The following is a 20,602-nucleotide window of genomic DNA, read 5'->3' as shown; positions in this document are numbered from 1 at the left end:
CAGGCTCAGCACTCTCTCCGTCCTCTCCCGCTCCGGCATTGGTGCTGCCATTGCTTTCAGTCTGTTCTGGTGCCCTCACTGACGCTCCGGGCTGCGTGCAGGGACTGCTCCGTCCATTTCAGTGTATTCAGCATTCATCTCAATCAGTGCAGACTTTCTTCCTTCATTCCCTGCTTTCTCTCTCCCCTCCTCTGTGTTCGTGTTCTTCTTCCGTTGCGCACTCTCACAGAGCAATGGTGGAAGATTCTTCTTAAAGTCAATCCCCTGTGAAGACAAGTGGCTGAAAATAGAATGAAACTCATTTAAGTAAGCGAACATGAAAATTGCCTCCTTTATACAAAGATCCATGAGTTTCTTCAGTCAATACATCTGAGAGGGAGGGCTCTCCTTATCATAGACATCATGGATCTTCTCCCATAACTACTATACAATCTACCCTTCAAAGACAACATTCCAGAATACATGCTTAGAGAGTAACAAAATGATTGTAGATTAACATAATTCATCCAATTTAGCCCAATCCTCCTCATCAAAGTTTTGAAACTTTATACCCTCGTGTCTCAAAAGCTCAGTTTGCCCTTCAGAGATAACATTATAGTAGATCTACTTAAAGAGTGACAAAATGATTGTAGATTTACATAGCTCATCCAATTCAGCCCAATCCTCTGCATCAAAGCGTTCGAGCTTTACACCCTCATGTTTCAATGGCTTGATTTTCAATTTTTGCACCAAAACTTGCCATATTTGTGCCTTACAATAGCTGTAATTGATGCCATCCAGTTTTTCAATATTAAAGATGGCACTATCATTTGATCCACCAGCCATCATACCAAGAAATTAAAGTACAAGACAAGCAAACAAGTTATTGTAAATTACTGCAAATAAGCCAAAAATTATAAATAATACAAGGGCTAAGCAACACAAAATGCCAAAATAGTGAGTTGTCCACTAAGCGCAACCAATGAACTATCAAGACATAAACAATGCTGAAAACTGCAATTACAGCATGTTGAAATAAATACAGCAGTAAATCCAAAACCAAGTGCGGGGAAATCAACTGAGAAACTTGAAAGTTCAATTGCTAGGTATATCATGCAACTAGCAGTGACTGAGCATGTAACTAGTACCGAGAACCGTCAAACTCAACGTGTTAGGGAGAGATACATCCAATGGACATAAAGATCATGCATATAGTAGGCCTCAAAAATATATAACGGAAGAGAACTGCCGAATGCATAACATATTGAGCAAGGGTAACAAAGCTCAATACATAGCCAACTAGGATGAATACATCACAAACAACACACTAATAGAGATAGATGTCGGCTCCAAAACATGAATCAGATCAGCCCACTAGGCAATAACTACATCCAAAGCATCCAAAGAGCATAGACATGAAATAAGTGTCCCATGGTCTCAATCAAATGAGCTCAAGCTCAATGTAAGCATCCAAGTGTCAAGTAGCTCCCACTAAAGCAAAACCGAAGGATAGATAAGTAGTCATGCTCAACACATGAGCTACATGAGCATCCGGAATGGTAAAAACCATTGCCAATGTGGGTCCATGTGAAGGATGGACAGGTGTCACATACAATGACATAAGGACAAAAAATTTGATGAAGAGAGAGAGAAGATTGATAGAGCCCATGATCCTGTTCGGGCCGAATGGACAAATATGGTTGCTCCATCCTCACTAATGGATGGAGTGATCATAAGAAATAGGGTATGATCAACATATCTCCGCACCTACTTTTTACAAGACAAACACACCAACAACAGGGGGAGAAAAACAATACGCGCCTTCATCTATCGCCACATTCGGCAAGCTATCATTGAGGTATACATTGTCTTTTAAATTTATTTATTTCATTGTTCATAATTATCTCCCTATCCTCTCGAACATCTATCTCAATTCTCTCTTTCCCCCAAGCCTCTATCTCTCTTGATCCTTAAAAGTTGACTCTTTCAAGACACAACTCTCTCTTTCTCTCTCTAAGTAATGTAATTTGTGGTTGTAGGTGGACCTCTCAAATGTGGTGCAAGTTATTAATGACAATGCATCAAATTGTCAATACATGGACCCTTTGCCTAAGGCCGAGTTCCCTAGGATTATATGGACTCCATGTGCAAGTCATTGTTTGGACTTGCTCATGGAGGACATCTAGAAGCTCAAGTGGGTGAAGAGGGCCGTACGCTACATCAACTGTCACCTTCTTCACGGTAAAGGTAAAGGTAATTGACAATGTATCACAAGCATAGCACACTCGAGTTGAAGAAGCCTTCTTTAACTCACTTTGCTTACATGTGGTTGTTGCTCAAGCGCATTTTTAAGGGGTGGTCTGCCGACTATGGTATCTACTCTATGAAATGTGTAGGATAAGCATGAAACAGACGAGGCCAAAGCCATGCAGCGCTTGTGCCTCAATGAGCATCTTTGGCAGAAAGTCCATGCCATTGTCATTGTCATGACTCCCTTTTATAGGATGTTACATATGAGTAATGCGAGGGTTCTACAATGGGCCTTCTCGTTCATTTCTTTAAAGCAGCACTGGTGGAGGCACATGCTTGCATGGCAATCATAGAGACACAACATGGACATATTCTAGAGATAGCACAGAGAAGATGGGCATGGATGCATAAGCCCATCTATGGTTTTCCAGCATTGATACCTCCGGCCCACAAGTCGCCAACGGTCACAAATGATAGAGAGCTCTGTTTGAACCAACTTGCTTATTTGACTCATGTGGTTTCAATGGTTGACCACAACGCAATGCTGGAGGAGATAGAATGTTATGCACATCAAAGAGGGCATATGGTTTTTGCTTCTCTCACTTGCTAGATGAGAGAGTTACTTGTGAAATCTCTATTTTGTTGGTAAATTTTTGGATACACGCTGGAGATCCTTCAGTCCTTAGCCATGAGAGTCCTTGCTCAAGATTGCTCTTCGAGTGCATGTGAGAGAAACTGGAGTGTCTATTCTCTCATTCACACGAAGATTCGCAATTGGCTTAGCACATGACAGTTGGAGCGACTAGTCTATTGCCGCACTAACATACGCATGATGAGGGCTATGATGAGCATGAGTTTATACTTTACAATTTAGACTTTAGCATTTACAATCTTATGTGCATTATATATGTGAATCTTTTCTACAAAATAGTGTACCAGTTCTGAGCTACCTGCTCCCAAACTTTCTTGCCTTTTAGATCTCTCAGTAGACCCTCTAATTCACCACCAACAATGTCCATTGCTAGATAGTCGGCCAAAGCTGCCTTTGCAATGGCTTGACATGGAACCTATTTCAGATCACCACCCTGCTACCCTCACACTATGCCATTGTCTCTAATCAGAGTGCCCTTGAGATCTTTAACCATGGCTCTTCTTTACTATATCTAGGACTGAGGTAAATTATGATTTACAATAATATAAGAATTTTCTAATCACAGAGATGTCCTCGTGTAGGTAGAGTTCCAATAACTGTAGATGCAGACAAGCAATGATAAATGGCATGCCCAATGAGCATGATGCAGATATCTTTGGTTATATCCTCTTGCTCTAGCTATTATCCGTTTTGTAGAGATTTCGACAATCCATATAATAGCAAATTTGAGCAATTTATGGTCTTAGTACCCACTCTTTGTACCACTATTCGTAAGGTACTGTCCCTACCAAATTGATGTTATAGAGTATTTGATTAATTCCTTTTAAAGTGAAAATCACCTTGGACAAACATGTCCAGCAGAACCAGCTAGAGACATTATGATTTTTTATGGTTCAAGATAAAGGGCATGAGTTGGTAAAAACAAGAGCATTCATTTTTGCCGCTTTAGCACCTCAAATCATAATAAGCTGTAAGAAGTACCTCAAAAAAATAACGCCTAGGAGACGCTGAAGCAATATCCATCATGGAATTCACAATTGCTCTCAATGTCACTGGTTTTGCAGGCCTTGTGTTTGGCACAGTTGGACTTCGAGCTTCTACCTGAAATTTACAAAGTAAACAAAAGCACCAAACTTTAAGTTTTTTTAATAAATGCCAAAACAGTCAAATAAATGTAGAGTAATGGGCATGATCATGAAAAATCCATGAAGCCAAAGTTAGCTTAAATCTTCTTATGATATTGTCATGCTAGTTTATGTGCTTTCAGCTTGCAGTTTAACAAGATAGATGTTTGTGGGACTCAAGAGAAAGCTACAACAAAATGTCAAGCCAAAGGGCAGTTGACGCAAACTTGGCAAAAAACACAATGACTTAAAAACACTAAATCAGAAAATTAAATGATCATGTATAGGGGAGCTAAAATGCTCCTACTCTAGCAACAACACCAGTTGGCCCCAAAGCCGCTCCTGTTGCAGTATTTCTTTACTTTTATTGAAGAGCTTCACAATTCAGAATACATAAGCTGAAGCCTCAGCTGATTAAGATACAGGCCCGTACTTGTCAATAACCATCTATGCCCATAAGCTGTGTAAACTCTAGTCCATACAGCAGCAAAACAGTGCTAGAGAACCCTGACTTACAAAAGAGTTCAGTCCTCATTTCTGCACCTAATTTTTAAGCACCCTCTTCCATGTTAGTTCCACATTGTCTTCATGCATTTGTTTCTTCCACAAATAATGACCATTCATGTGACAAAACTAATTGGTGTTCCTTGTACATAGTCCCACTTAGTCCCCCATGCCTTTGTAATTCTTTTTCGCAACAACAGTGACCCTTCACACACAAAACTGGCTGGAATCCTGTTTGCTCAATCCTTTGTCTTCAATTACCTTTAGTTGCTCTCACCAACCATGGACTATTATGCAATGAAGTAATTTACATCCTCATGAATGGAGTGTTACACATGCTGATTGCCCAGCTGATCAAAGTCCAGAATGGAATTTGCCAGTGACCAGGCACTACTGGTACACCAATCAATGCCCCATTGCAAACCATCATATTGGCTGCTACAAATCAGTCTCCAATTTGCCATTGATACTTCAGTGCACATTCTTCAAATTCAACTCAGGGTTGTCCTAGTGCATTTGTCCACTATGGCTCTCACCAACAGAAGTGCCATTTCATGCAATAAAACTGTCCCAAATGGACTCTAGCAGGTGCCTCCATTGCATCATGCTGCTGATGATTACATGTCCATAGCACATTGCATGCATGCCCAATTGCTCTTGTGCCTCACCACCTTTTCAAAGGAGAAGCTCACGAACACTTTAGTAGCCTTGCCCTCAAGGAACCAAGGGATGATAGATTAGACAAGGCCTTCCTCTTGAGCACTAGGACTTGACCAGCATTTTAGGAGATAATGGCATCCGGAGATATGTTGAAGAGATTGTCTAAGGGATTAATTCATCTCATCCTGAAAGGTAAAGATAGATTGGAGATTACTCAATGGAGACTAAGCACTTTGCTTGGAATGGCATATAAGATCCTTGCTAAAGCAATCGGTCTCAAACTATACCTCCTCATATTAGACATCATCCACCCTACCTAGACAGGATTTCTTTGGGAGCGTAGTATCTAGGACAATATCTTTATCTTCAGGAAATCCACAGCTCTTGTGTGCTTTAGGTGACAAGATCTCATTATATTACTTCTTGATTTCAAGAAGACATATGGAATTGATTGGTACTTTCTAAAGGGCACCACTTGTGAAGAAAAACACAAGGGAACCCTAAGACTGCTCTAAGAGCATAAGACGAAGCCATAGGATTTACAGTGAAGAAAATAGAATGTACAATAAACACAAATAGTAAATGAAGTCACAAATCACAAAATCGAATGATGAATAATGTACAATGATGATACTGGGGCCTCAAGCCCCCATGTCTCTAGGATTGTAGCTGAGGCATAAGTCACAAAGTCTGGAGTTCACAAACTCACTCAAGATGACTACACTGCCTCAGCTAATCAAGGTGGCAGCACCACATGTTAGCTCAGGATTCAACAGCATGAGCACACTCACACACATAGTGAATAAGTGAACGGCAAGAGAGAGGAGAGTTGCTGGAAGGTGACATCCACTATGTGAGAATGATAACGGAAGTAAATCTCTAAGGTACTAAAGTACCACACCCACTAACAGGTGTTCACACAGGGAAGAAACCTTTCTCCAGCTAGAAAGTAAAAAGTGCCCGTGGATAAGGGAGCATTCACACCAGAAAGATAGAGGAACACAATAAGTATAACAAACCCCCTCAAGTGAATGATGTGAACATAAGGCCTGATAGCTGACAGGCGGGATAGGTGCAGTTTTCATTAAAGTAGTGAGTAATGATCTAAAAACAGAGATATGGTGGTTGTAATACAGAACAACATGCACCCCTCCAGATCTTGTACAAGTCTAATCAACAAGTCGGATATTATTGGAGTTTTTATCTGAAAGGCCATCTGGGAAGAAACCGACTATGGTAAACATAACTGAAAGAAGTTAATGTCTGTTCTTTACATCAGTAAGAAGTCATCTCACAAGTCAAATGAACTAGTAGTTTCAGTTGGTACCAGCACTAATGTATCAGGATCAAGACAGCATCGATCAAAAAAGGCATCCACTGATTTCTCATCTTGAGAAGGCAACACTGCTAAGGCATCTCCAGGTTGATAGACAATACCCTGCACAGTCAATGAGCACATGAAGAACCTGCAGTAAGATGCAATTGCAAGTTAAATTTGAATTTTCTGAAACATTGCACACAAAATATCCGTACAGAACTTTTAAGGTCAAATTCGATATGACGAACATCTCTGTCATCTGCGTTTTCTGTAAGTCGCTTATTGCATATCTGTAAAAAAATATTCATGTGAACATCTCAACTCGTAAGACCACCATAGAAAACTCTTTAATACAGTTCAAAATTATATAAAGAAATATGGACATAAACCAATCTATATGGTACATAATTGTTTTGTGTTTGACTATGAAATGTCCAACAAAATGGCAGATATTTATAAAGATGTGATGTTTAAATCACTAGATAATCCAATAGGTTTAATGAATGATTTCATATTCAAAAACATTATAAAACCCCTGTGTCCATACTATATGTATTATACATCAGATGTCGCTTAAGTTAATAAGATGAATACACAAGGGTAACAAGGCAAAACCTGATGTGCAACATGCACAACGCACTACAAGTAAACAGATGGGAATGTATACATCATACATCATACATCATACAAAAGAGTAAAGTGTAGGGTGGATGGACAGAGAGGCTCTTCATTCTTTTGTGTGTGTGTGTGTGTGTGTGTGTGTGTGTGTGTGTGTGTGTGTGAGAGAGGCTTGGCAGTTTGGGGGGGAAGGGGGAGAGAGAGACACAAAAAGAGGGGGAAAGAGAGAGAGAGAGAGAGAGAGGCTTGGAATTGCACATTCATCTTGGAAGTTGGGAGAGAGTGTAAGAGAGGCTTGAAATTATGATAATAAACATAAGGCTTGGAAGTTGGAAGATATTGTATGCTCCAGTCTTCATGGGCAAAAAGTAGTCTATTTTTTGGTACAAATTGGTACAGATATGTACTGTACGGTATGGTACAAACCATATGGAATGAACCAGTCTGTACGTAGTATGAATGCAACTATGGATAATAATATCAAGAGCTTCATTGTTGTGAATCCTGAAACCCTACCTCGGGATAGGAGAATTCTGGGCTATCATTGGAAGAATGATCCAATCCCAGTTAAGCATTTGAACTTTCTCATGCAGAAGTGATTTGAAGCTATTACTAAATCTTTAGGATCAAAAAAAGACTAATAAATTCAAAGAATGTGTTCAAAAGCATTGACGTGGTTCTTACTTTCTTGAACAAAAGAAACTGAAAATTCAATATATAATGAATTTGAAAAAGGCACTCATCTGTTATCTAAGGTTAGGGGAAAAATCGATGCAACTATCACATAAGAAATCTTTAATGGATTTAAATATCTAATTCTCAACAAGAAAATGCATCCCCAAAAATGGGGCAGTAAACACAACTTCACCAAAAATAGCGTCGCAAGAACTTAATCTCAGACTATACCATACGAGCCAGAAAGGGGTTTTGTGGACCAATAATCAAAGGATCATCTCGTTCTGCAGTATCAATCAGTCCATCTGCAATTTCAAACATGTGTCTAACTTCCCTATAGTCCTGTCTCGCAAAGTGACCTGCATTTCACATCGTTTTCGGATACTTATCTTCCTGGAATGTGCATTAACACAGCAATTATGCTTGACTTGGTTGAGCTGAGCATTACCTTGTTTCCTCAATGATGAGCCACAAAATGTAACTCGATATTTTGGGTTACTTAGTTTTGTGTTATCATACAGTACAAGTGATGACCCCAGCTGCAAAGGAAAGACTTTCCTCAAGGAACTCCAAAGAGAGACCAGCCAAGGGTCTAATGCTGCTTCATATCTATAAATCCAGACAGAAACAAGTTCTTGATATAAAAGATAACTCCAAAGAAAAGGCGTGGAAGTTATCCATGACAAACAATCTAAACTGGGAAAAAAAACTAAGGAACTTCTTGAAAAATACCATCACAAATCAGTACTGCCACAATCAGAATAGTTATAGAAGGAAAAGGTTGCAAATATACACAATGCAGCACAACCCTTCAAGCTGATAAGAAGAGGTCTTGTCTGGAAAAGTGCCTCTATCAATTGAGAAAAAAGTCTAAGAATTCAAATTTACAGCCAACACATCACTTACAGTACAAGATGTGAAATCTCATTCTTTGGATGTCCCAACAGGCTAGGGAGGAAGATTCAAAATTCAGATGAGCACGACCAGAGTGATAATAGTTGTCGCCCAGCATTGGCACAAACAAGGCATCATGCTTGGTCCAGTCCAATAGTTAAGCAATTGGTTATACCACAACATTATCTTTATCATGATATAGACACTTCACATCTCTTGGCTAACTTCTGGAGGAGACTACACAGCAACTTTAGACTTAGGAAGATCCTCTCTTTTCCTATTGTTAGCACGCACACAAGGGTTTGTCAAGTTGCACTTGTCTAGGTTGTAGCAGGCTCCTAGTAGTTTGTGCCAAATGTGGAGACCCCAAAGAATATATGGGATCACCCCAAGGCCAAACAGCTATGAAGAAGACTCTTGAGGATGGTCTTCCATGGTACAGCTCAAATGACGCTAGTGAATTGGGGGATAATAACTTGGCTCATAGATAGAAGTCCAACATATTATGAGGATTTTTCAAGGGAGCCAAGCCCTTTATAATTCTAAATAGCAACTATGCATGATTCCCGCATCTGACCACAAACAAAGTAGCTAGAAGATATTCTTATATATGGGGCTAGTATGATTGCTTGGTTCATTTGGACAGCAGGATCTACTCACCCCATTGATTTACATGACACTTCTACAACATTGATGCACTCTAGGATTCAAACAAAGGTCATCCATATGTGGAAGATGGGAGAGATTGCAAGGTGACTCTTGAGCGAAGGAGGAGGAGCATAGTTACCAGGAACGGGGAACGGGACCCCCTGGAACGGGGGGAACGCCCAAAGCGAGGGAACGGGAACGGTATATATATATATATATATATATATATATATATATATATATATATATATATATCCTCTAGAGAGAGAGAGTCAACACTAGTCTTAGAATCTAGAGAGACAGATCATATCTATTATCAACCATGAATTATAATTCATGAAATTAGACTCTAGAGACATAATAATCAAGTTTCAACTTTCAACAATAATAAAGATTCAAAACATTGTAACCAGCAATGGATTGTCGCATTCATAATTCAACACTGTAATCAACAATGTTGCATAAGTCCAACTGGCAACAAGTGTGCATTGCAAAAACACAAAATATGCACTAAACAGTAAACTTTAAAGCCTAAATAGTAAAGATCCAAGTTACAAGAGCTCCAATTTCCAAGTCAATACTCTAAAGTTCCAAAAGGCTAGCTACTAAGTGCTCTGATTCATGGAAGATGGCTCCACTGTGCCTGAATGCTCATCCTGCTAAACAACATCCTGCCCATCATCATCACCATCATCATCATCGTCATCTTTTTCCCAACATATAAAAGAATCAGCCTTTGCAACTGATGTACGAGCTAGCAAGCGAAGATTGGAGCTCACATAAACTAGGTCATTCGTCTTCATTGTACCAAGACGATTTCTCTTCTTTGAGTGAATGTGATTGAAGGAGCTCCATAGTTGCTCTAAACAAGAAGAGCTAATTGTTTGGCTAAGAATACGAATAGCCAAACTCTGCAACTCTGGAGCTTCTGCCCCATAGTCCTCCCACCATAAAGCAGCCCCAATATTTGTCCTGTCCTCTAGTGCATCCTCTGTACCAAACATCCCTAATGTTTGTCGATATACAGAGAGCTGATTTTTAATTTTGCGTTGCATTTCACGGCTAGGATAAAACCTTGCAAGCAATGTGTTCCAAGCCTTGACCACCTCAAGGTCTCTTTCTTGCATCTTTCCTTGAAACTCAGGATCAAGCACATATGCTGCAGCATGCATAGGAGAGTCATACTCATTCCATCTGCTGATGCATAACTCCTTGATTTGCTCATACCTATCTGCATTTGGTTCCAAACTCTCCAACCTCTCAATCATGCGATCCATACCTTCATAGATCTTCCCAATGCATGGATCCATGCCATCTGCAAGCCTCAACATGTGCATAATAGGATCAACCATTTGGTTGGTGCGATTAACCTCATCCCAAAAATCTCTATCAGAAACATATGCATTACATAACACAGCAGTAGCAGTGGCAGCCCCAGTCCAATTTTCATACTCATCACTAGCAAATAGCTCCCTAATTGCACCTTTGCAATAGTGCAATCGACCAAGCATAAGAAAGTTATATGCAAATCGTGTATCCGAGTATTTAAGAAGTTCTTTGTCACTTCTCTTGCGAAACTCAGCATGCAAGTACTGATGATTACATATAAATGTGATAATCTTGTTGCCTTTCGCAACAAGAGATGCAATCCATGGCAAGTCCCCAATATCCTTCAACAAGTTATTCAAGCAATGCGCCATGCATGGACTAAAGGTGATATGTGGATACATTGCCATTAAAATGTTTCCTGCTGCCCTGTTTGTAGGTTCACCATCTGCCACAAACTGCACTACATTTTCTGCCCCAACAGCCTGCACTGCCTCGCACCACTCGGATGCCAATACATCTGCACTCTTTCCAGTCTCTGAAGCATCATGACTACCAATGAAGTATACATCTCCACGAGAATATGCAACAATACCATGTATGGACCTATGGCGTGTGTCACTCCATCCATCTGCTATCAATGTCACTCCATTTCTTACCCATTGATTGCGAATATTTGCTGTTGCAATCTCTATGGCTACTTTCTCCTTTTGAAGCAATGTAGTCCTGATAGTTTCTGATGAAAGGGGCTTATATGTGGGTCCATACTCTGCAATCTTTGTCACCATATTTAAAAAATAAGGTGACCTGGCTGATTTGAATGCAATATGGTCATGGTAAAAAAAGCGTGGCACTGCTGCATCTGTTTCCTCTTTTTTCTTTGGTTCCCATGAAGTGTGCAATGAACTCTGTTTAGCACCACGACCTGTTGCCATTGATGGCCCACGAGAAGGCTGCATAGCCACTAATCCTGGTGGTCTTCTGCATGAAGCACCATGCCCTGCTGGTCTTGGAGTCCATGTTGTTGGATCCACTGCTATATTTGGCGTCCTCCTGGCATGTGAATTCCCCATAGATGTGGCTATGCGGTCAAGTAACTCCTGCCTTTTCTCAATTGATACATTGGTGCAAAAACGCACCTCTTTCCCCTCCTCATGTAGAAGATGGGCTCTCACTTTATCAGCCCCACTAGTGCGAGCATAAGGGCAAAGTTTGCATTTCCAAGGGCGAGCCCCTCCACCGCTCAATGGCACCCCTGCATCTACCTCATCCCACCATGACCAAGTAGTGCTTCGACTTCGTCCTGTTGTTGACGAAGTACCTGCTGAGGATGATGAAGATCCCATAGATGTCAATGCTGCCATCTATATAGAAGTGACAAATAATCAGTAAACTGTAAACTTCAATGAAATTAGTAATTACAGAAATTTGCAGCCAACATTTCAACATCCATGCGTCAAAGTTCAATGAAAACCAAGGTCCAAAGTGTACCGTGTGCCGCACGCGACGTAGGCGGGAGACTCAGAGGCAGGTGGGAGAGTCAAAGCCGAGCAGCCTGCAGGCGGAGGAGCAGGAGCAGGCGGGGCAGGTGCACGGAGCAGGCGGAGGAGCAGGTCCCAGGAGCAGGCGGAGGAAAAGGTCCCAGGAGCAGGAGTAGGCGGCGCAGGTGCACGGAGCAGGCGGAGGAGCAGGAGCAGGCAGAGGAGCACAAGCAGGCGGAGCAAGCGGGGCAGGCAGGGCAAGCGCAGGGGACAGGCAGGGCAGGCGCAGGCGCAGGGGACAAGCACAAGCGCAGGGGACAGGCGGGGCAGGCGCAGGCGCAGGCGCAGGGGACAGGCGGGGCAGGCGGGGCAGGCGCAGGGACAGGCGACAGGGAACAGGGAACAGGGAACAAGTCCAGACGCAGGCGACAGGCGGAGGGGACACGCGACAGGCGCACGCGACAAGCGGAGGGGACAGACACAGGCGACAGGCGACAGCGGGAGGCGGGAGCGAGCTGCGAAACGTCAACAGATTTTTTTAAAAAAATTAAAAATTTACATGCCTGGGCTGGAACGGCCATTCCAAACAGGGAACGGCCAGGGAACGGCCAGGGAAAGGGATAGAACAGGCTGGAACGGGCCAGGGAACGGGCTGGAACGTTTCGCCGGCGTTTCTTGGGCTCGTACCTCCCGGAACGCGTTAATCCGTTCCTATGCGCCGGAACGGGCGTTCCCTGTTTCTATGAGGAGGAGTGATGCTTTTCTTGATAGATGGCACTTGGGCATCTTCGGTCACGCAAACCTGAAATTTTCACCTACTTTAATCTTGCTGATAACATTTGATTAAGTTACTAATCAAATGTGCAAAGTTGTTTAGCACATCTGATGCATAACATCTCTGCTTATGTATCTTGGTTCATGGCCATTTCTACATACCAGTTATTTCATGGTAATAAGCCAAGGACCTCGAGGATGCAATGGGTGTCAAAGACAAAAGTTCTGACAAGTTATGCCAGCTAAGCTTTGGTGGATAGTTGGTTAAGCTTTGACCCTAGGACGGTTGTTTGGCCAATAAGTATCAATGGTGACACTACGAGCTCGCATTGATTAATGATAGTCTAAGAATCAACAGAGGTTGGGGACCACTCAAGGTTGCAAATGCCCTAGCCAATTTAATTATGGATGGCCACATTTAATTTTGGGTAGGGTCAGAAGGGCTGAAATTAATCATCAAAATTATTTAATTCCAAAAACTAATTTGATGGCTAGATAATGTTGGAAATTAGGTTTAGAAGGCTATCACTTGGAAAAACTACCCATGCAAACTGAGAGAACGTTTTTGAGGTTTGATCTCAACTATTCAGATCAATTTTAAGCTGGAGGAGGAGAGAGAGAGAGAGAGAGAAGGCTACTACTCCATTTTCTAAGCAAAAAAACAGCAAATTACAGCAAGTGACAGCCATCTAGAGCCATCAACAAGCAAGCCACTATAGGAGAAGGCCTATCAAGGCTGGCAACATCGTCAACTAGCTGGCGACCGCAATTTTGGTGCTCCCAGGCTGCAAGCGACTACTTCTCTTGCTAGTTGAAACACGCAACAAATAGATTGGACGGTTTCTCTACAACAAATCTCTTACTTTTCCCTCTCTCGCAATCTCTCGCCTCTTTCAATCAATTCTTGAAAGATCTCAACTTATCTCGGCCACTTGGAGCAGATCTCAGCCAAATTTGGTTGACAACAGAGAAAATTCTTCTGTAAAGCCCTAAATTTCTGCAGAAATTAGGGTTTAACAAACACCTGGGACCCATGCCGTCAGTAGAAGATATTGTACACTGAATTCAGCACCTGAAATTTGTGGAATTATTACGGAATTCAAATGCCAGCCCATCCATTATGAATTCGGGGCAGCAATTGGCCCATTTTGCGTGCTGATTGCATCTACAGCAAGGGACTTTTGGATCAGCCAAGGAGATTGTGAAATCTTAGCTTATACCCAACCAATAGTCAATAAAGTCAAAGAGACATTGGATGGCATGCCAATTTTGGGGCCAACACGGTATCTACTATCCAAGAATTTAAAGGTAAATTGTGCATTTTCAGTTTATGTTTATTTGCTGATTGCTGTAATTAAGTGCTTAATCAGGAATTACCACCCTATCCGAGAAAGGAGATTAGTTTCATGGTTTCATTGCCGGGAGCTTTATCAATGAAACTATGCTCCCACTGTATCTTGTGGTCTCAAACATAGCACCTCAAAAGATCCAATACTGTCGACTTTGCTTCCTCAGAATAACTATTTGTCAACGGATGGAAGAATTATGAGAATTTCAACTTGGTACCCATATTCTCAAACAACCCCTTCCAAACTAAACTAGTCATCCAAGGGCCTAGATCACTAACAATCAACTCTGGAATACCATGATGCTCAAAGATGTGCTGCAAAAATAATCGTGCTACATAATCAGCCTTTATTTTCTTCCTCACCAAAATGAAATGGGCTTGTTTGCTAAACTTGCAAATGATAGTCCATATCCTATCATTCCCTATAGGTGTCCTAGGAAGCTCAAAAACAAAGTCCATCACAATGCTGCAAAGGCCTATTTGGAGTAGACAAGGGCTGCAACAAGCCCGGCATCTTCTGTCTATTATGCTTAACCTTCTGACATACGATACATGTTCTCAAAAATTGCTCTACAACATGTCTCAAAGCTGGCCAATAAAAGAAATGCTCTATTGCCTTGACTGTGGCATCAATACCTCTATGTCCTACATATGAAGAAAGATGACTTTCAGCTATCACTCTGGCTCTCAACTACTTTGTGACACACAATCGTCCATGCATCATCACAAATCCATCTCTTAGCACAGAGTACTCATGCCTCAGGCCGTTGCAAAACTGATCATATACATTGATACGGCAATCACACTAAACTATGAATGACTTCCTTAGATCGGGTAACACAAGCACAAGATCTAAAGTCATCTTTTCCTTTAATCTTTCAAATGCTAAACTTTCCATTCCAGTCCATGTAAATGGCACAGTCTTATTCTACAAAGCACGCAATGGAGATGCAATTTCAACAAATCCACATACATGCTTCCTATAGTAAGAACATAAATCCAACAAGCTATGGATCTCAGTCACATTTTTCAAAGGTGGCCATGAACATATTGCCTCAACCTTAGCAAGGTCCATACGAATACCATTAGCATATACAATGTGCCCCAAAAAGTGAATTTCATACCAAAAATTTCCACTTTCCTTCTAATTAATAACCAGCTTACGCTTATCAACTCATTGAACACAATGTCTAAATGTCTTCTATACTCTACATTATTCTTTCAATAGAAAATCGTGTCATCAAAGAAAGTGCCCACAAATGCTCTATGTGGCCTAAAGATGCGATCCATCACTAGATTGGAAGTGGCAAGAGCATTTGGAAGTCCAAAGGCATGACAAGAAACTCATACAATCCAAAAGATATTCTGAAAGCTAGTACATCCTCTTATCTAATGTGTATCTAATGATACCTACTTTTCAAATTAAGACCGTTGAATATAGTTGCCCCCTAACAAATCTATCCATAACATCATCAATCTGTGGGATAGTCAATCTTGTTCAAAGCACAATAGTCAATGCACATACACCATGAACTATCCTTTTTCTACACCAAAAGCACCGGAGAACAAAAAGAAAAGAAGCTGAGCTAAATCAGCCATTTTCTAACAGCTCATTCACCTGACTCATAATCTCCTCTTGCCGGGCTGCATTGACTCTATTGGGTGGCTTATTAGGTGGCCTACTTCCAAGGATAAGATCTATGCCATGATCTTCAGGCCTTTCATAGTCAATGCCTTTCTTTTGTGCGTAGCCTTTGGACACAAGCCTGCTTTATACTTATCAAGGAATCCATCCACATTTCTTTTCAGCTTATAGACCCACTTTGTACCAATGGCTTTCTCTCCAACATGCAACGTCACTAAATCGCATGTTTGATTCTTTATGATAGAATCAAATTCAGCTTGTATTACTGCCGTCCAATACACACTTTGTTGTGCATCCTCAAAATATCCATGCTCCTCATCAAGTGTGTGTGCTACCATAACAAACTCCATTGTATTAGCATGATCATGCAAACGAGCTTGTCTTCTAGTACGACCAGTAACAGGAGCATCCAAATAACTATCTTTCATACTCTACAAGTACTATCTAGGCATTTGCCTAGCTTCTTGATTGTGTACAAGCTCCTACTAAATCTCAAATTCAACATCGTGTTGAACATTCAGATCAGCCATAGACTGAATTTCTGCATTGCTCAATGGAGTAACTAGCTGAACATTGTGTTCATTTATTGAAGCTCTAGCTGTATCATCAAAAGAAATGGGCAGAAACCCTTCAAACACATCATTTGCAGCCTAATATGTATCAAAACCAGCAAGGGATAATTCTGATTTTTTTGGCGAAAATCACATCTCTACTGACAAAGACTTTCTTGGAAACAAGATCATACAGTCTGAATCCTTTGCTCTCACTGTTGTACCCTACAAAAATGCATTTAATAGCCTTGTTGTCCAACTTCTTTCTTAGTACTTTGGGAATATGAGCATACGCAAGACACCCTAAAGTATGAAAATAGCCAACTGAAGGTTTTTGACTGTTCCAAGCCTCAAATGGCGTAACATTTTTAAATGCCTTGTTAGTGCACCTGTTCAAAACATGACAAGCACACATAACTGCTTCCATCCAAAAGCCAATGTCATTGTTTCAAAGAACACAAGAGCAAGAGCTAAAGCTGAAACAGCCTAGAAATTTCCAAGAATTACAGCATGGTAATTACAGCATGCACCACGCTATAATTGATAAATTTGTGCAAACAGTGCTCAACAACACAATCAATGTAGAAGCCCCAAAATTTTGTTGTCCAAAATGCACAATTTTAGTCTATTTCAGATTGAACCTGTAGTACATGTGCCAATGCCTGCACTAAACCAAAAAGCCCCAAATTTCTTGGCTCGCTTCCCAAGAAATTACTGCTAGATATATGTCCACGACACAAGACTGCCCAAGCAAAAAGAAGACCCTTACTAAAATTCAAAATTTTGATTTTTTTTAAATGTGTCTCTGTTACCTTCTATGTGACTCGAGGATGCTGGTGGCAGTGGCAAGCTACAGGAGGAGACGTTGGCGGGCCTGGTGCTGATGGCGCAACTGGCAGCTAGGGGACAGACCTGCAAGCGCAGTAGGAGCAAGAGCAGGCAACGCTGGCAGGCCTACGAGGACAGGTGACTAGACAGATGAGCTGGAGTAGAAGGCACAGTCTACTAAGCCCCAGGCGGCATTGTCCAGTGGTGGTGACACTAGCACTAGCGGCCAGGGCAGGGGAGATGCTATAGGCAGTGTGCTGGCTGTTGGCATTGTTGTCGGTGGCACAAGAAGCTAACCTGCTGGCATGGGCAACTAAGCTAGACGAGGTGGTGACAACTATTGTTGGGGGTAGATGGTGAGCTGCAGCAGGACAATTTGCAACGAGCTAAAGCTGAGCTAAATCCCTGCTCTGATACTAAATGTGAGATGGGAAAGATTGAAGCTTATCTGAGAGTGCACAATTGATAGTGAAGAGAGTGAGAGACTGAAGACACAAATCCCAATGCAAATACCAAAAATTGTAATGCAAGTACAAAGTACAACCCTTAAACCTAAGGGTTGATAATATGTGTTCACAGCCGAAAGATGTAAAACACAATAAGTGCTCAAATTGTGTAACATAAGCACATAAAATAAAAGATAATACAATTGGTGGTAAAAACCTCTCATAAGGAGAGTAAAAACTGCCCCACTGTCCTACCACAATTCACTGATACTCCTCTGTGAGCGTAGACGTGAATCAAACCCAACAATGATAGTATTGGGCCTTCGACTTTTCCCTGTCTCCCCCTCTCTGAAGCTACAAATGCCTCATCATGGCCACCATACCAAGATGGAAGCCTCCCCTATAATCTCAAAGATGCCTCATGCTCAAGCAACATTGAGGATATATGTGTAAAGCTCATTGGCATCAATGATGTCTAGGCCCACAAAGCATTGGCTACTCCATCAAACTCGAGAGGAAGCTTATAGAGCATAGTCCCAATGAGATGAGCCTCTGGAAAGGAGGACTGCATGTGTTGAAGCTGATACTGTACCTGTGTAACATGAAGCATAAATGACTAGATAGTATCCTTAGGCTCAAACTTCATCTACTGGAACTGGCCATAGAGGATCAATGCACGCATAGTTGAGCAAGCCTCATACAATATCTAAAGCTTCTCCCATACCACGGAAGCTACCCTGCAAGAGATGAGCACTAGTAGTACCTCTTTCGAGATACATTAGAGAAGAGCAAAATACGCACAGATATCATCAAAATCCCATGAACACATAACTTTCTCATGGTTGTCCTGGTTGCAATCATCTAGAAGAGAAGTGGGAGGCTGAGGATGCTCAATAGCTCAAGAATCCACATACCATAATCGCTTCTATACAAATTATGCTTTCATAACAACACTCCATGTTAAGTAATCAGGACCGTGAAGTTTTTTATCGGTAGAACAGCACAGAGGAGCCATTTGGAAAGCATAAGGAAGAGAAGATAAAGAATAGAGAGAGAGAACAACTAAACACAACACAGACTGCATGGATGATGAGTTCAAATGCAGTGGCAAGAGGTGCCGATCAGAAAATGACTGCAAAATCTGAGATAACCAAGGTGAAAACAATCAGAAAGCACTGTTTAAAGGCCAAAAAACCTGCCACCCAGCCTGTGCAAGCATTAAATACAGAAAAACAGCAGCTGCAGATCAAAATGCAGACAGAAAAGGTTTTAAATGTAGTCGTCAGCATTGATTTAATGTAGAAAATCAAAAACTCAGGCTTCTGAGATATACACAAGCTTCAGGGGAAGAAAATCAGGCCGATCCACGACAAGGACAGGTTGCCTAGGCTACAGCAGACAATAGGAGGCTGATCAACAACAGCAGATAGGTGTGTGAAGCATAGAAGACTGCTGTAATAGACTGAAAAACACGAGAGAAAAGAGAAAACAAAAGAAAACAAAAGGACACTGCAAAGGGAGAACTCAGAGATATGCTCGGAAAATGGAATCCATATACCAAACATGAGACAATTGTGTACAACAGTGAGTCACTGGCTGTGTGGGCACTCGCATGGACTCCCTCTCTCCAACAGGCCCTACAATGGGAATCTACAAGTGGATGATGATACAAACTGAGGAAGAGGGAGCCATAATATGTAGGCATAAAATAATGTCATCAAAATAACAGGCCACCCAGCATAAATATGCAATCAGCCAGTAATAAATGGCCCAAATCACCAAAACGATGACAATAAAAAAATACCTAAAATAGTCTACAGTGTCCAGCCCACAACTAGACATGCCCAGATTCACAAATGAGTGGACTAAACTGCTAACAATCAGGACGTCTTCCTTTACTCTCTTACCCTTTCTTGAACTTGACAGTTGCTGTTCTGGCCTGAAACCTCTGACAATGGCGATCCTAGCAGATAATAGTTACCTTCATTTGCAGTTTAATCAGCAATGATTTAAAAGAAGAAACAGAAGAGGAGGAGCAGCAGCTTTATACGGTAAAGCTGTGTTCCACAGTGGCTTGTCTAGGCAAGACTAACACGAAAACACGAGCAGCCAGACCTAGAATAAACCCATTTGCAAGGCAATACCCTTTAAAATTCACAAAAGCTCAACAAATAGCCACTTTAGGCAGGTCACAAACGTCTTGCTAACCACGCTCTTGTGCATGTAAGACACATCCACAAGATGAGAAATTGAAAGGTTTTACTTGAAGAAACACAGATGAAAATCCAGTGCCCACACGAGTTCCGAGATGCCAAGCTCAAGTCATCTAGCAAATTTAAGAAACATCAAACAGCTGCTCAGCTACAATTTCTATGGATCAATGAAGAACCTGAAACTTGAGTGAGACTGACAAAAAAAGCATGCCACGAGAGAGCTACAATTTCTATGGATCAATGAAGAACCTGAAGCTTGAGTGAGACTGACAAAACACACATGCCATGAGAGAGCCACTGGTTACACTGACAAAACAGTAGATAGGCAGGTGAATAAAAAGAAATGTTTGGAGAAATCTAGCATAGGGGAAAATTCTGAAACACAAAATACTTGACATGGGATTGGAGCAATTCATTGAGATCATTTCCAAGTGGTTGAGGCAGTTAAAAAGAAAGGACACATGGCTCATGTTCCCACTAAGAAAAGAGATCATGACAACAACAATAAAGGAAGCCCAAAATAGACAAAACAACAGGTTAATGTCAGCAGCAAGAATTTGACACATCACTGAGAAGGAGAAAACCAACTCAAGCAAGCGGATATAGTAGCAACATTATTTGTCAATAGGTGCCTGGTGAGACAGCATGAGAAGACAGAATAACTTCTT

At 41.4% G+C, this 20,602-nt stretch overlaps 1 protein-coding gene across 3 annotated transcripts in view; it reads right to left on the bottom strand.

Annotated features, from left to right (window-relative positions):
* LOC148037850 (Flavodoxin family protein) overlaps positions 1-20,602 on the bottom strand; it is a 103,859-nt gene that overhangs the window by 47,358 nt on the left and 35,899 nt on the right. For 2 of the 3 annotated variants that reach the window (XM_087676811.1, XM_087676810.1), the window contains 5 exons: positions 8,229-8,389; positions 8,012-8,139; positions 6,703-6,777; positions 6,497-6,607; positions 3,863-3,982 (listed from right to left, as the gene is read on the bottom strand). In XM_087676811.1, coding sequence (XP_087532937.1) covers positions 3,863-3,982; positions 6,497-6,607; positions 6,703-6,777; positions 8,012-8,139; positions 8,229-8,389 — 595 coding nt within the window. The remainder of the gene's footprint in view (positions 1-3,862; positions 3,983-6,496; positions 6,608-6,702; positions 6,778-8,011; positions 8,140-8,228; positions 8,390-20,602) is intronic. The other variant, XM_087676812.1, reaches the window with a different exon arrangement.

This window comes from Lygodium microphyllum, chromosome 4 (assembly GCF_053477565.2).
Source record: "Lygodium microphyllum isolate KBCC chromosome 4, Lygodium_microphyllum_v1.1.10, whole genome shotgun sequence".
Classification (NCBI taxonomy): domain Eukaryota; kingdom Viridiplantae; phylum Streptophyta; class Polypodiopsida; order Schizaeales; family Lygodiaceae; genus Lygodium; species Lygodium microphyllum.
The sequence above is the reverse complement of the archived record's forward strand: the minus strand, read 5'-3'. Positions and strand labels throughout refer to the sequence as shown.